Consider the following 17069-nt stretch of genomic DNA (forward strand, 5'->3'; position numbering starts at 1 on the left):
GTCTCTCTGAATCCACACCTTTTTCACCATACTACAGAGCCTTTCTTGAGAATTTGATCATCTTAACTCAATTCGTCAAAAAACGTTTTATAAGTACCCACTTGATGCTCTCAGCACTGTTCTTGCTGCTAAAGAGAAACCAAGGACATAATCTAGCTAGGCACAGAGGGCCAACTCAGATGGAACATCTGGAATACCCCAGATTAGTTATCACGAGGAATGCATTATTATATTGCAGGCTTAGCTGTAAGAGATGCTGTTCTATGTAGCAGGAGTTCACAGAGGCTTGTAGAAGTCACTCTATTTCCTGGAAGCTGGGGGTGTGTGGGTTGTACCTCACAGATCTGGATCAGAGGGGAGAAGGAAGCATGGACTTCATGACGAGAAGAATGACGTGGATGAAAGCAATGAAGTGGAAATGGCACAGCCCGAAAGTGAGCAAAGCCAAGGGTGGCTAGAATTAGAGGCACATTCGCTATAGACTCGGCAGCCTGTCGATTTGCCCGGGGATGGGTAAAGAACAGCTGAACCGACTGATCACATAGGCGTTGCTAGAGGGTATCCAGGGGGACTGAGGCTGGAAAGGGACAGAGACCTCGACCCCCAACCCACGGCTGCTGCTCAGCACTCACAGAGGCACAGATCTGGTGGAGCACGGAGGGAATGTAAACTTGTAAAAGGGTCACTGGCTGCCTAAAATTTTCCCTTGGCTCCGTGCAGGAACTTAGGAGTTGAGAGATCCCTGTTGAGATGGGAATTCCAGCTCTTCTTTATGCAACGTGAGATCATCCAGCAATTAAAAAATCAAATAATTTGGCTTTGAACTGCCAGACACAGATTCTGAAGATCACATCTGTCCCACTGCACTTCTAATAATAGCAAGGGTTTTGGGGTTAAGTTGCCCTATTCCTTTTGACCAGAGATTCACATTAGCAAGACTAGATAAGGATGAATCTGGCCTTGTGGACCACAGCCGAGCTAAGAAGCTCACACAGGCTCGAACCTATGACCTGGGTTCCACTGACTGTCTGGATGGTCAGTCCAGCTCTTTAAGCACAGACACGGAGCTTGCCACACCAGCTGAGAAGGCTCACGGTGCAGTCAGCTCTCTTCATCCCTGGTCCCTTGGCGAGGCCTTCCATGCTAAAGCAAAGAGAAGCCACCTTCACAAGGTGTTGCACTTTGCAGTATGTTCTAACAGTGTAAACAATATAAAAAAATTTACATAAATATCAATACAAAATTTTCAGACTCAAATTATATTTCATAATGCAGATCTTTTATCAGTTTTTGTACCATAAATTCCTTTGATTGTATGTAAAAATCCTGTGATTTTCTTAATCAAGTTTTCCACATTATTATTTCCAATCAACACTTTGGGTTTACTCAGAGTTTAAAAATTGAACTACACAGTGGATTTTCACTGTTTTTTTTTCTTCTCATAAATGATAAGCTCTGTTGTTCTAACAAGGGCACATGTAAAATACTTTGGCTGTGACTCAAGACAGATTAGGGAGGGACCCAGAATTATTTAGGAAATCAAAGCTTGAGAAAATGTAAGAGGTTAAAAATAAAGAATTTCTAAGAAGGAAAACTAATGGCTTTCTTTTCCTTCCCAGGCTCAAAGAGTTGCTTGGGGCCCCCTAGACTCAAAAGAAAGGATTCCACTGCCTTTAAGTTTGTGAACTTAAAGGCCATCCCCGTGGATACAATTTGGTGCTATCTCTGAGCACAGGTATAGAGGGGACCCTTGAAAACAGGGCTGATAGGCTTTAGCTAATTTTAGCAGGCATGTGCAGATATTGCCAAATTCCAAAGTTTCTGGATGAGGTCATCCCCCACCAAATTTCTTAAATGATGCCTTAGCAAATAAAAGTTTTTCTTCTAAGTGATGTCTTTGTGAGTAAAATGTTGAATCACTCAAAGGATATAGATTAGAAAGAGGAAAAAAGCTTTGTGGGAGGAGCAGAGCTTTATAAAACCAGTCATTGCCATGTCTGATCTCTAACACCTCTCAGAGGACTGTGTCCTGTCATATTGCACCTCAGAGAATCACAAGGTATGTCAGTGTTCTGCATGGCTGTCTGTATGAAAGGAGGTTTGATTTTGTTTTCTCTTCCTTCATGCTGGTGTTGGTAATATAATGAAAATTAAAATGTGGAATGTTTTTAGAAGATGGGTAAAATTTTAGTGGTGTTTTCTTACTTAGGGGTTTGTTTAACTAAAAATATTTTAGTTCAAGTTTTGCATTGAATTTATATACTAAGACTTAATTTTGAATCTCAGAAGCAAGAAAATGCCTATGTAACATTAACCAAACCATACTGTACATTCACGTTGTGATGTCAATTTTATAAAACAGGTTAGACTATGCATATTGTTGAGTAAGTAGTGTTTTGGCAGTGAATTTGATGGAAATAGCTAGATCAATGAAAGTATGTTAATTTCAGTAGTTGAAAGTAATCCATAAATTGTATATAAATATAATAAAAATTAAAAGATGAACTCTATTTTCATCTAAAACAATCAGAAATTTCAGAAATTAAGCAGCAACTTGAGTTAGTTTAGTTTAATACCAGAATATATTTATTGTCTTTATTGAATATTTACTGGCCAATGATCAGTCAATATAGCAAAAGAGAAAAATCAGCCAGACTGGTTGTTGGACTGACTAAAGTAATAGTTCAATAAATAACTTAATGTTCCATGAAGAAATGATTGTCCATTGTGTAAGTCATCATAGAGCAGAAAGAGCTTTTAATTTTGGGGAGGGAAAATACAACTTCGGATGGGAAGTTTCCTTGAAGTTATTGCTTTCTCTTTGTTCTTACTGATTTTTGTAGTCAGTTTCAAAATATTTGCGCTGTGTAGTCACAAAAAAAACTGTTTTAAATGCATAGAAAACTAAAATCTCACATCCGGTGCCAGTGAGAAGAGAGACTGTGGTCAGTGCCTGGCAGCACCTCCCGAGTCCTTTGTTCCCTGTGTCAGATTTCAGTGGCACATGTGTCAACTTGTGTTGCAAGAAGCGATACAGAAATCACAGAGCCTAGACCCACGTATGGTTTCCTTCCATTTTTCCCAGTGATAATATTAAACATTAATTAGAAGCATTGCATTTGAAAGCTAATGAAGGTCTATAACTTACTATAGTGTTACAAAATTCATGACAGGTATTACCTGTTCTGGGATATTATGCTATATGATGTCACTCTGTGACTTCAATTATACATTGTCCTTGGCAGATTCCCACCCAAATATAAGGCATGGAGCTGTCTGAGAGTCAGGTAACACTGTGTATGTCTGCTTTACAGATTTCTAAAACTACAAACTTCTCAAACCCCATTTGAAAGATTTGTAGAAAAACACTGGATTTGGAATTAGAAGGCCAAGATTCAGTCTAGGCTTTGAAACTAATTGTGCAATATAGACATCAGATATTACTTTATGTTAAATACAGTTAATGGCACCTTATTTTAAAAATAAAATTAAGACTTTTTTTAGAAGAAGGAAATGCATCTGGGACAATTTAATTCTTTCCTCTGGTACTTTTTTTTTCTTTATGAAGTTACCTGAAATTCTAATTTGGCTTAAAAGTCCTCTCTGACAATTTGTATTGACAGTTAAATTTTATTAGTGCCAAAGTGACCACTATACACATTATTGTAAAGAATTAGATATAGGAAAAGCCTATGTTTACTTTTATAGCTCTGATCTCTTATTATTTTTATGTGGGAGTAGAGAAATATTTTATTTATGCTACCAATTCTCGGTTTGTTTTCAAAACGTTGAGATAACTTACAAAAAAAATCTACAGAGTAAGACTAATTATAAAGACAATTTAAAATCAGTAGTAAGGAGGGGAAACAAATTTCTGAGCCATTCTAGTTTAATCTACTATTGGTGTTAAAGCAAGAGAAGAAAAACAGTGACTTTTTAAAATTTAATCAGCCTTCTAGGAGTATTACAGACTTGCTACCTTCCTCTTTTTATTTCCTCTTTCTAGCATTTCTCAAAAGAGCAACTTGCCTAAACTCTTAACATAATATGAAGTTAAGCATCAGCAGGTGAGATAGTGGAGGACGTTGGACAGAGTGGTTTTCTGAAGCAGACCTAGGCTTAAGTCACTGCATCATTCCATATGAGCTCTGTGACCTTATACAAGTTATTTAACCTCTCTGAGCATCAGGATATAACCTGCAACATACCGATTATAGTATCTGTGTCATATAGAATCTGTGAAGATTAAGTGAGAAGAAGTGGTAAGAGTTTCAGGGACAAGTTTTACTGAACTTACTATTTTGTCTTGATAAAATACTGTTGGGTGGCATTTCAAAAGAGAAATGTTGATACAAATTGTGATCACTTTCTCAAAAAGAAATGTTCATGAGTTAAGTTCAAGATGTCCATGGATCAGGGAGGAAGTGATGGTAGCAGGACCGGCCTACCCTGGGGTCACCTCCTGCCCACCAGCTCTGAGACGCCCCCCGTCACAGGAAGGTTTCCAGTGAGACGATAAGCGTCAGTGTCATTGGAGATGTTTATATATTCTGGTAACTAAGGGTGTGTTTCAAGCACGGTGAAAGCATAATACACAGTCAGAAAGCTGATCACTGGCCATTACCAACAGATACCCACCCAGCTCGGGTGTGTCCAGGCATTCCGCGGCACTCAGCCTTAGCTCAGGGAAGCCGTGTCCTTCATTTATCTTCAGGCGGCTGATGGGGCCGTGGGTTTCACATACCCGGGATGATCCCCGTAGTGCTGCCTGGGACTGATTCCCTGCTGGGGGTGGCAGGAGACGGGGCTGTTCCAGCACTGCCGTAACTGCTCTCCTCAGCGGAAGAGCTGTTTTGTAGCCAGGCTGTGTGTATGTGTGTTGGTACTGGAGGTAGAGGCTGGGTGAAGACAGCACCCCTGAGACAGTGAGTCTAAGCCACTTCTAAAAGCAGGGAATTTGAAAGAAGATTGACCATCTCAACTGGGGTCAGCAAGAATATGCATGCCTGTGGCATCCATTTGAATACGTGTGTGTTTACCCGTGTGTGTCGTGTGCATTTGCACGTGCAGCATAGAGTTGAAGGCATGACTCTAGAGGCCACCCACCTGGCTTCAATTCTTAGTCCTGTCCCGGGTAGTCAGGTGACACTGCTCCCTTTTCTGATCCTACCTCTCAGTGGTTTCTTCTATTGTAGAACAGGAATAGCAATGCCTTCCTCAAAAGGTTTCAGTACCTGGTCAGTACAGGTAAAATGCTTAGAGCAGCATCTCTTATACAGTAAGAATTCACAAGTGTTATTTATTGCCGTTGTTTTTGTGGAGTGTCTACCTGTATATAACTGTTCACTATATCTCAGGATCGGCTACCCTATCTGCGGGGTCCAGTGCAAAAGGAACATGCAGAGCCCCTTGTTTAAAATTAGGAAGAATTTCAGGAGGATGACGGCAGAGCATTATGCTAAGCATGGGCTGCACAGGTCGCATGGCCACGATGCTGTCCTTGGCCTACGCCATGCCAATCCATGAAGGAGACACAGAGGGAGCCCTGCTTGGCAGCAGGATGTCTGCTCGCCCATGTCACTGAAAAGGCTGAGTCATTTTTCAGAGCTGTTTTTTCTTTCTTTGTTTTTTCTAGACTGAAACAATGGAAGAACTTTACGTGGCCAACACGATCTTTGCCCTCAATTTCTTCAGGCATCTGGCAAACATAAGCACCACGCAGAATCTCTTCTTCTCTCCGTGGAGCATCTCATCCACTATGGCCATGGTCTACCTGGGGGCCAGGGGCAACACTGCAGCCCAGATGGCCGAGGTAAGCTTCTGGGGAAGCTCTAAATCCAGACCGAATGGTTCCCGAAATGTAGAATCGCTCTGATTTTTATGCTTGAGACACCTTGGCTATAACAAGGTCAGCAATCATCACAGGCCGTGGCAACAGGAGTTCTATAAATTAAATCTATAAAACAGCCAAATCACGGGAACCAGCAACTGTAGAGAGCAGAAGGGTTTCTTATCTTAGAAAGCTGGACAGTGCCAGCATCTTGCATTTTAATGATACAATGTTTGAACCTTTCGAAGTATTTTGCATGCTTTATCTCTTTTGGTTTTAAGTCCAGTGTCACTTTATGGATAGCAAGACTGGTGGTATGAATGAAGCAGATCTCCCAGGGGCTCCTAAGGTTTCCTCTTAGGAAGCTGTGGTGCGGTTTTCCCCATTCATGCAAAGGATTCCTCCTAATGGTTTGAAGATAGCTGGGGTCACACTCTCTCGCTGATGCATGAGGGCAATGTGACTTCAGAAGGGCCTCAGTCGTGTTATCAACCCTGAGAGGTCATGTCAGCAGAAAGGGGGACTGGCATGATGGCCAGTCTTCAAAATCAAGGTGGACAAGGTGGGGGTGGGGAGGCAGCATTGTGAGGTGTTCTGTCAAGGTCGCTGGTTTCCTTCCTTGGTACAGCGACCAAGGAATGGGTACAAGCTCAGTCAGGGACTTTCACTGCATCTGGGCTCTGCAACACTGAACTTCACCTGCATGCTGTAATGTCCCAGGAGACGAATTCGGCACATTTAGAATCACACGATCTTGTTGTGTCCTAGGTTAGTGATCCAGGATGAGGTCATCATGTAATTAAAATTCTTTCACATTCACATATACACAAGCATTAAAATTGAATGCTTTAAGTACAGGCTCTGGTTTCTCACAAACCTGTATTATGTTCCCAGTCACACCAAAATGCCCTCGGCGGCTCCCCGGTTTCCCATGAGAACTGGGTCTGACCATGTATATATACATCCTTCCCAGGTACACGGTGACCCATTTAAGATGGGCCTTGTGTGAAGGAGTTCACAGGACAGTGTTGGCCAATCGCACTGTTGGCAGGAGGAAACGGGATGCATGTATCACGCCCTGTGTTTGTGGCAGTTTAAACATCAGGTCTTACAGCAAAACTCAATTGCTCAACTTTTGCAACACTTCTTCCCTTTTATTTTTTTTACCTTGAAAAAACAAAGACTGTGACCTGTGTTGAAAACTTTAGAAAACTTAATTTTTCAAATGTAAAGGGATAGGAAGCACTATATTTTGAGGGCAAATGCTAAATGAAGTACTCTAGGTTGTTAAAATTAAAAAATTGATTTTCATACCAAAGGAAAAGTAACTCATGGCTCACTCTGGGTACAATGTAGTTTTTCTATATCTGCAAAGTGCTTCAAGCATGTGGAAATCTGCAAAGATTTTATATAGTCTTCGTAGAACTCTGCTGACTGTACAGGTTTTAAAATTCAAAGGCAAATTTGGTTGATTCTGAAAAATACAGAGAAGCCAATCTTTGGCTTGGAAGAGGAAGCACGGACGTTGGGGACAGACCCACCCCAGTCTGAGCGGTGGCTTTGCCACTGTTCACTGGGTGTGCAAGTAAAGGCATCAAAAGTCTCCCAGCCTCAGTTTTCTCATCTGTAAAATGAGAGTGAAAATGTGTAACCTGCAAGATGGTTGTGAAGATAGGAGATAAGATGTAAACCTCCTCTTAGCAGTAGTTGTTAACAACAGCTAATGCTTATGAGTGCCTTAGCCGGGCACCTTTTTTAGAATGGTTTATGATTTTTACCCACATAATACAAAATCCTGTGAGGTGAAAGCTGTAACTACCATGCTCATTTTTACAAATGATGAAATCAGGAAAGAAGAAGACACAGTTGGGACCTGGTGTAGCTGGTAAAGGTGGTAGAAAGAGGAATGGATAGAAGGTATAAACGCTCCCAGCACACGTCTCTGCACAGTGGGGCATCTTCCCGGCTCTAATGTCCAGGATGGGGCCCAGACCCGCCCAGGCTAAGCTGCTTCTCTGCGGTCCGTGCCTGCCTCACTAGTTCCTCCATGGCCTCAGCGTGGCCCAGAGTCACCTCACCCGCCGCACAGAAGCAGGGGCCTTTGCAATGACCCAGGAAGGCTTTGCAGTGAGTCAGGAAGGCTCGGTGGCCGGGGATTGCTGATTGAGGGCCAGTTTCCTTAGAAGGGAGGAAATCCTGAGGGACTATTCTTCCCTTATGTGGTGCAGGGTAGGACTACTTTTCAGAGAGGATTAGGGAGGATGTTAAACTATGCTTTGAAGAACAGAGAAAGATCCTGCAAACCTGGCACCTCCTCCCAGCCCAGAAATTCACCGCCTGCCCGGACAACCCTGTCTTTCCTTCGCTAGATTTTTGCAGGCATTTTTTTCAAGGCAATTTATGAGTTGGATGATAATTTAGATAACTTAGTGAAGAGGTTATTAATCATCTCAGAGTGACAAATTGTTGTCAAAACAACCAGTGCATGGGTTAGTATAAAATAACTCTGCTGCTGCCTGTGAGAGATATTTTGGTTGGCCAGCATTTACATGTTACATTATGAATTACATATTATGTATACAGAGTATCTATGCTTGCTCCCCATACAGAAGGGTAGGGGACTAAACATGGACCATTAAGAAGTATCTGATAGCATTGGCTTAAAAGTGGAGTAATTCAGCAGGAAAATGTTCCCCTTTTCTCTAATTCCAATTGTAGGTGCTTCAATTTAACAAAGTTGGAGTCCATGAAGTCGCCCCGGTGACCCCAGAGAACATTATTGGTTGTAAAATTATGCAGCAGATGCAGAAGGGTACTTATCCGGAGGCTATTTTGCAGGTATCTGAATCGTTTGTATTTCTTTTGTTTCTTATTTCTTGACTCTTTTTGTCTTAAAGTTATAGGGCTAAACAGGAAAAAACGAGTACAATCTCCACCAAGCACAGAAACTAAGACCCAGAGGCCTTAGGGAAATCCCCTACCACCGCACTGGCAAGGGGGGGCTCCCCTACAGCCACACTGGCAAGGGAGGGCAGCACCGGCTAGAGCCCAGACCTCACGACTTCCGGGCCACGGCTGTTTCTGAATCCTACCCCACCACACTGCTGTGAGTCGAGGGTGTGTGACTTACCTTCACATCATGCTGGTGATTCCCGGAAAACACATTAATGGGTGCAGACTTCCAGAGGGGAGAGGGTAAGGAGTGACAAATAGTTGAGGAATGGAGAAGTTCAGGCCCAGTGACTTCACGAGATGCCCCTGACCCTCAGATATCCCTCCCCTACCCCTTTATCTATCTATCTATCTATCTATCTATCTATCTATCTATCTATCTATCTATCAATCATCTATCTATCTATCTATCTGTTCATTCATTCATTCATTCATTTATTTATTATCTTTATCTATAAATCTCTTTCAATCACCTATTATTTATATCTATAAATCTGTCAGTCAAACATCTATTATCTGTATCAGTCAATCTCTATGTATTTCTACCCACCTCTCATCTAGCTCAGGTAGTACTGTCTCTTTCTTCCCAGTACCCCGTTTCCTTAACACTCTCCAGCGGTGGGGGAGGAGCCCGGCGCAGCTGGGCTGCTGTTGGCAACAGCGTCTGGGGCCACATGGGTGAGGTACCTGGTAGCACTGGCCTAAAAGTGAGGTGATCTCACCATGGGGAGAGGTCTCCCACAGCTTCCTTCTCGGGAACCCAGAGTTACGGGCTAGAGGCGGGGGAGAGGGTCCCTTCAGTGTGGAGATTCAGCCACGTCTCCTGTGACAGCTGGCAGTCCACCCGCAGGGCACTGTCCTCTTCGCCCGGCTGCGGAGGTGACTGAGCCCCAGGTCTGTCATTTGCTTACAGACTCCAGGTTGAGGAGTGTAATTCCCCTTCACTTTACCAGCTTTCCAAAACCCAGATTTTCCTTTGCACAAACTGCCCTTTAATTATAAAAGAGATACTTGTAGAGGTTGTATAAACTTTTTGAAGGACAGTTCTCAGGGAACATTTTAATACAACAAAAATCCCTTAGAGCCCAAGAAGTTTAGGAAACTTTAAGAGGAGCCTCACTTCCTTCTGGATGTTGGCTACTTTGTGGTTAAAGTCAATCTATAGGCACAGCAAAATCTGAAACAAATAAAACACTACCTTATTAATTTTGATGACTCACATCCACATCAGAGGTATTTCCTCTGAAGTGACAGAACAAAAGTATAAATTAACATAGCATTTTATTGCTGTGCTGGAAAAAAAAGTACCATTGTTTAAGAAATGTCTTGTGTAGTGCCCTGTGTTACATAAAGAAAGCCCTCCTCTCTGTTGAAGGCACAAGCCAGAGACACGATCCACTCGTCCTTCCGCTTCCTCAGCTCCGCCATCAACGCATCCACGGGACAGTACTTACTGGAAAGTGTCAATAAGCTATTTGGAGAGAAGTCCGCACAATTCAAGGAAGTAAGTGAAACCTGGTTTTGAAATGGCAGGGCCCCAGTCCTGCAATCAGACCACTTTCAAAGCTGTTCTCCGTGACTCATCAGAGTCGGAATTCCACCCAGGCTTCCCGCTGCTGCTGATCCAGGCTGCCTATCCGTGGGCTCCCTCTTCGTGCAGCAAGCGTCCCTCTTGCATAAGGTAGAGTTAAGTCCGGAGGAACGCAGCTGATTTCCAGAGCCACAGTCTTCCCTGGACTCAGCGACTACAGCGCAGAGCTCAGGGGGGCAAACAGAGTGTGGGGGAGGGGTGCGCGGAGCCCTTACAATCTGCACTGTTTTCTCTCAGCACCCCTGGCCCACCTCCACCCCTCCTCTACCTCAGGCCACCGAGTCTTGACAAGAAGCCTATAATTTACCAGGACATGAAGGCTTGCTCAGCATATATTCTATGTAACCTTTGGCATTTTTCTTGCTTTAAAGGAATATGTGCAACTCTCTAAGAAATATTACTCCACAGAACCCCAGGCAGTCAACTTCCTGGAACGTGCAGATGAAGCCAGAAAAAACATTAATCTGTGGGTCAAGACTCAAACCAAAGGTAAAACCGAAGAAATATTTGATGTGCTTCTTTCCACTTAGGAAACTTTGATCTATTTTTGAAAAGGTGTCCTTGAACTTAGCCTTTACTCCCTGAAAATTCATCCAACCTTAGTTATTTTGGTTAATGTAACCTTATTCTTGTTTAACTGAGTAGTACCTTAGGTAAGAAAAAATAATTGAAGTAATGCTAAGAGAAGACATGTTCAGTACTTAAATAATTTAATTTTAGATGTTACCTTAGAAGAGAACATGAGAGGAGGTGAATATTTTCTAACACAGGAAATACTAGGGTTGAAATAACTGTGACTCTGTCCACTGAAGACAAAAGCAAAGAAAAAAATCTTGACCCTCTACTGAGTAATTGGTGTGAGACACTTGACAACGGAAGAGGGAGAGATCATAAAATTATTTTAACTCTTTTTTCACTTTCACCACGTGGAGGCAATCTGTTGTGCTTTTGGTCCCTGTTTCATCTCTCCTTGATCGTCTGAGCCACTTTTACCACCATTTACCAAGAATGCCCTTCATTCTTTAAGGTCCTGCTTCACTTTGTATACAAAGTGGGGGGATATTCTCAAACTTAAGTATATAATCCTTGCATTGGTATTGAATCCAGTCCTTCAGTCAACGGACAATTTATCCAGCACATAATATGTGCTCATTAGGCACTGGGAGATAACAACTGTCGACAAAGCAGTACCCAGACCCCGCCATCCTAGAACTTGCAGTCTAGGGGAGGCATTCTGTCAAATTGGCAATTGCTAGAAAGTGGTGATAAGTGCTTTTATGGGGAAGTACAGGGCACTGGTGGGGGCCACATAAGGAAGGCGCCTGACTCTAATGTCTTGATGCCAGGAGGCTTCCTGGGATAAGGAATGTTCATGTTGTAATTGGGAGGATGAGCTGCAGCTGATCAGGCAAAGGGCATGGTGCCAAGGAGAGCATTCCAGACAGTGCACAGATGTGCAAAGATGTGCAAGGCTGCAGAGGTGGGGCAGCCTGGCCTCGGGAAATGGATGGAGTTTGGTTGGACTGGAGTGCGGCGTGCCCACCTCCGGCTGGTCTCCAGAAGGTCTCACCTTACCTTGACTTCTGAGTTCTCAATAATCCGACAGACCGTGCATGACAATTGTGGCTGCTGAGTGCTTGTAAGCACAGTTTGCTGGTAGCTACCTCCATACTTCTTACCATTTCTCAACCTTAGAGCTTAATGTAAGTGGCAGCCAGAGCCCTAGCCTTTCCTAGGCATCTCCGAACCCCGTCCTGATCTCCTCTCTTCACGCCTCCTCTAGTGCTTTGTCTGCTTCATGACTCACGCCAACATTTGCCACCTACGGCCTTGAACTTCTATGAACTGTCTTAGTTTTACATGCTTTGCCATCTCACCTAGACGATAATTAATTGATGGTAGGACCAATATGTCACACTTCTCCTGTGTCCCCACAAAATTAACAGTCTTTTGCTGATAATGAAAATCCTTCCTTCTTCCAAATTTCCAGGTAGAATTATAGGTCTTAAATAAATAATTGGTGAATAGCAATGTACAGAGGGATTTCTAGGAGAAAAAAAAAAATAGAGATTATTCTGGAGGCAGAATTGTTTTGGTCTTTCCTGGACAGATGAGCTGTTAGGACTGGAATGGTTCTTGGAGATAATTTATCCAAACTTAACCACTTTAAGGCTGTGGAGTTCAAGCTGGAGGGGCAAACTAACTCATCCCAGATCCTGGTACCAGTTAGTGGTGAGGCTGGAGTTCTCGCGTCTTTGAGCCTTAGTCAAATTCAGAAATTCGTCATCCGGATGTTTAAAGAGTTTAATTTAATGCAAAAAAAAATGACTTTCACTTAACTCCTAGGTTTAAACATTATTTCAAGCAATTGTTTGGTGTATTGACTTCTTAGCTACCATGATGGAAAAAGCACATGAACTGGAATTTTAAAAATATTTTTATTTTGCTGAGAACTGTTGACCCACTGTAGTTCTTCACTTCTATTATGGATTTCAAAATTACTGTTCTAAACTATTGACACATCATCGACACAAAGGAAGCAGGGAAAATGCAGATTAACAGAAGTGAAAGTAAAAACAGATTGCAAAATTCAAGAGACATGAAAGTTTCCCTTTTTGAGAACAGCATGAATTGCCTTTCTCTTTAATATTTGTGTTGAATGGCTGTACATTGATTAGATAGACATTTGGGGTGATTGTTTTACCATATTTAAGAATAATTTGAGAGAACTGTCTGTTTTGTTTATGATCAAATTCTAGTTTTGTCATACACATCACACAGTTAAAGAAAGCCTAAGTAGATTTCAGAAGTAACCAAGAATTTTAACTGCCCGCGGGATACACTGAACGGATAGAGTAAAGCTGGTTAGACTATAGTAACTGTAAATATATGGGCTTTATAAACACACAATCCTTGTGATTAGAGTCTTCGGTCTGTCAGTAGGCTGTCAGGTGGTGGAACCTGGAGACAAAATCCTGACCAGTTTACCAGCTTTGTGACCTTGGGATGATTGCTAACCTTTCTCATCGCAGTGTCCTTTTTTGTAAAATGACACTAATAATACCTACATAATAGCATGGTTGTGAGAATTCACTAAAATAATGTACTTAAGTGGTTAAATATTACAGAACAGATATTTATAAATTGGCTGTTTCTTAAACCAGTTTTTAAAAAACTACCACACTGGGAGGTTATAATTTCCAAGAATCTTTTCTGGCTCACTCATTTACTCCTCTCCCTGCCTTGTCATAGTGCTTTGCAAAGTACTATGATAAATTCTATTCTAGAACTTACCATACATTCTTTCAAATCGAAGTTGAATGTCTCCTCCAATAGTCTCAGCCTGTCCAGGGCAATTCTCCTTTCTCACTTCTTTCTTCGGTACTATACCTAGTGTTGGTCTAGCACAACTTAAAAAAAAAATGTTTTTGAGAGAATCAGTCCCATAGACTGTCCAGACTAGATCTAGAAGGAAAAAGTGCCATACTGGGGTAACGCACTATCACCTTCCTTAAGAGACTATCTTTCTGAATTAAAAAACTTCATACAACTCCAAAACTTTGAGAAAACAATATAAAAGGAAGTTAAAATCTCCTTTCTAAGTGTCCCAGCAGTAATTCTAAATTTTGAACGTATTATTTCTTCATTTTCTCTTGGATTTTGCAAACCTGGGACATTTGGTCTCTTTTAATTATGCTTTACATAAATTGAGAGAAAAGCTTGAACCTGAAGATCAACAGTTCTGCAGAGTTTGACAAATGTGGATGCTGAGGTTGATGGTGACTCAAAAGATTCAAGGAATCATAATAACTTTCCAGCTTTTGATCATGAAACCTAAATCCATGTCATGCTTTCTGTAGGCAAAATTCCAAACTTGTTACCTGAAGGTTCTGTAGATGAGGAGACCAAGATGGTCCTGGTGAATGCTGTCTACTTCAAAGGAAAGTGGAAAACTCCATTTGAGAAGAAATTAAATGGGCTTTATCCTTTCCGTGTGAATTCGGTATGAGATAACAAGATGGATTTTCTTAACATATGTTTTAGCATCTTAGCCAGACAGAGAGAAAAATTAGAGACCATTCATGCTCCTACATGACCTGCTAGTTATAAATTATGCACATTGGACAGTTCATTGACTTTTTCAAGCTCCTGAGTATCACCATTAATTTTCTGAGAGGCCGTATGAGTAGTGGGGAAGAACATGGGCCTTATAAACACATAATCCTGGACTCAAATGTAAGTTTCTCTATTGCTAATTAGCTTTGATTTTTTTTCCATGAATTCCATTTTTTGACCTGTAAAACTTGGCTAATAATAATATCCAACTCAACAGGTTGTTGTAAGGGTTCAATGAGACTTCACAGAGTTCTTGGCCCATAGTATGTCCCATAGTAAAACAAGTGTTCTAGTATTATTATTGTGCATCTTATTAATAATAAATATAATCTTGCAAAGCTAATAAGATCAGGGCCACTGTAGAGGTATACAAATAATTTATTTTGTTGATTTTTAAAAATGTGTTTTTTCAATATTACTTAGAAGAACCCATTCTCTTTTCAGTCTAATTGTAAGTCTCTTGATGTCTTAGTTATCAACGTTCACATTTTGCTTTTTAATAATTTTAGACTCAGCGCAAACCTGTACAGATGATGTACTTGCATGAAAATTTGAACATTGGATACATAAAAGAGCTAAAGACTCAGATTCTAGAACTCCCATATGCTGGAGATGTCAGCATGTTCCTGCTGCTTCCAGATGACATTACTGATGTATCCACCGGCTTGGAGCTGGTAAGCCATTCCAGCTTTAATTGTTTTGAACTTCTGGGGCTAAAGTTGCCTTTCATGATGAATATGTCTGTACCTTAGGAAACTGTAGAAAATTCTCAAGAAACATCTGAATTGGTTCATATGGAATTGAATGTGCATGTCTCAAACTTTCATTCAAGGTCTTAAATCTATGTCACACATGCTACTTTCTTGCAAAATTTTTATCCATCTACTAAATTTTTATTAGCACCCACAATGTAATGACGTTAAAGTCATCGATTTTTAACATGAGACTTGTAAGTTGTTTTCCTTCTTTTCTAAGCACTTACTGTTTTCTTTTATTACATTTTTGGATTTGTAGCTGGAAAGTGAACTAACCTACGACAAATTCAATACGTGGATCAGCAAACACACGATGGCTAAAGATGATGTGGAGGCATACATACCCCAGTTCAAGCTGGAAGAGCATTATGAACTCAAATCCCTTCTGAGGGGCATGGGTATGGAGGATGCCTTCAGCAAGGGCCAGGCGAATTTCTTAGAAATGTCAGAAAGCAATGACCTGTTTCTGTCAAAAGTGTTTCATCAAGCCACTGTGGAGGTCAACGAGGAGGGAACTGAGGCGGCGGCTGGCACTGGGGCCGTGATGTCGGGGAGGACTGGCCATGGAGGGCCGCAGTTCGTGGCAGACCATCCTTTCCTCTTCTTCATCATGCACAAAATAACTAAGACCATCCTCTTCTTTGGCAGATTCGTCTCACCCTAAAATTGAAAATGTTGGTTCCTGCATAGGATTATAGTAGTAGGAGCTATAAGCTTCAGAATTGCTGTTAAGTGCCAAAGATTTAGGGACTTTTCCTACAGATTTCTGTTTTTCTGAACAGTTTCTACTACACACTAAATATAAATACAGATGTAACTAGACAACTGTCAATTATAATATTACAATCGTATTAATCATTCAGTCTCATAAAATATATGATGTCCCATTTAGTTGTTCCTTATTAGTTTATTTTATAGCATTAACTTTTACTATATACTATTTATTATTTTATATAATGTTTTTTTAAGATATTGTTTCCTGTTTAATGTAGCTGATATAATTACAGAAGCAGATGGTCAGTTATTTTTCTATCTAAGGAAATGCATTTACTTGTTCTTACAATGAAGGAAGAGTAGGTGTCCTTCTATGCCCTTCTATAATAAATATCTAGAAGAAAGCATTGAATGACAAATAGATGTGATGTGCATTTCTAGCATTGTTTCACAGAGATGTGTCTCTAACTTATGTAAAATTGCAGTTACATAATAAATAAATGTGTTTTCACACCATTTGTTTGTTGCCATTCCACCAAGTCTTTAGATCATAAAACTTATTATATGTCTTGATTCCCAGGAATCAGGCATCAGGGTTCATTTGTGGGAACCAAGACAAATAGAATAAAGGAGCCAAAAGGATAAGCTCCCCTCTGCAAGGAGCCCTAATATGGGGGGTAGGATGGGTTGTGTGAAAAAGCAGTTTAGAGTTGCCTTCTCACAGCAGCAAATGGTATAGCACTTCAACCTAACAGTTTGGGGCAGTGTCCTTGGGGGAAACTCATATTTAAACCTCAACATCTAGAGCAAACACCTAGTCCAGTGGTCCAGACATAGAATCTAGGTCACAGTCATTGAGTTGAGAGTGCAGAGGAGTGGAGATGGAGTGTGCAAGAGCAGGACAGGGAGCACAAGGTGGCTTCAAGAAGCACTGAAAACTTCTGAGTGGATCAGAGGCAGAGCAGGATGTAATTTAAGCCGTGAGAACTCAGACGGATCTGAGGTTTGGGGAGGCTGAGCTGGCTGCAAGAAGTGTAGCTGGATTCTGGAAGTGTATCCCTGGCATCACCCTCCTTATGCTGGGAGGTAGGGATGCATGACCCACCAGAGG

At 41.4% G+C, this 17069-nt stretch overlaps 1 protein-coding gene across 1 annotated transcript; it reads left to right on the forward strand.

Moving 5' to 3' along the window:
* Positions 1-1942: 1942 nt before the first annotated feature.
* On the forward strand, positions 1943-16474 carry SERPINB2 (serpin family B member 2). The gene is made up of 8 exons (XM_036876788.2): positions 1943-2059; positions 5636-5812; positions 8549-8668; positions 10158-10286; positions 10745-10862; positions 14234-14376; positions 14999-15163; positions 15504-16474. The coding sequence occupies exons 2-8, from the start codon at positions 5645-5647 to the stop codon at positions 15906-15908; spliced, it is 1248 nt and encodes a 415-aa protein (XP_036732683.2). The 5' UTR covers positions 1943-2059; positions 5636-5644; the 3' UTR covers positions 15909-16474.
* Positions 16475-17069: the final 595 nt, after the last annotated feature.

Source organism: Manis pentadactyla, chromosome 6 (assembly GCF_030020395.1).
Source record: "Manis pentadactyla isolate mManPen7 chromosome 6, mManPen7.hap1, whole genome shotgun sequence".
NCBI classification, from domain to species: Eukaryota; Metazoa; Chordata; class Mammalia; order Pholidota; family Manidae; genus Manis; species Manis pentadactyla.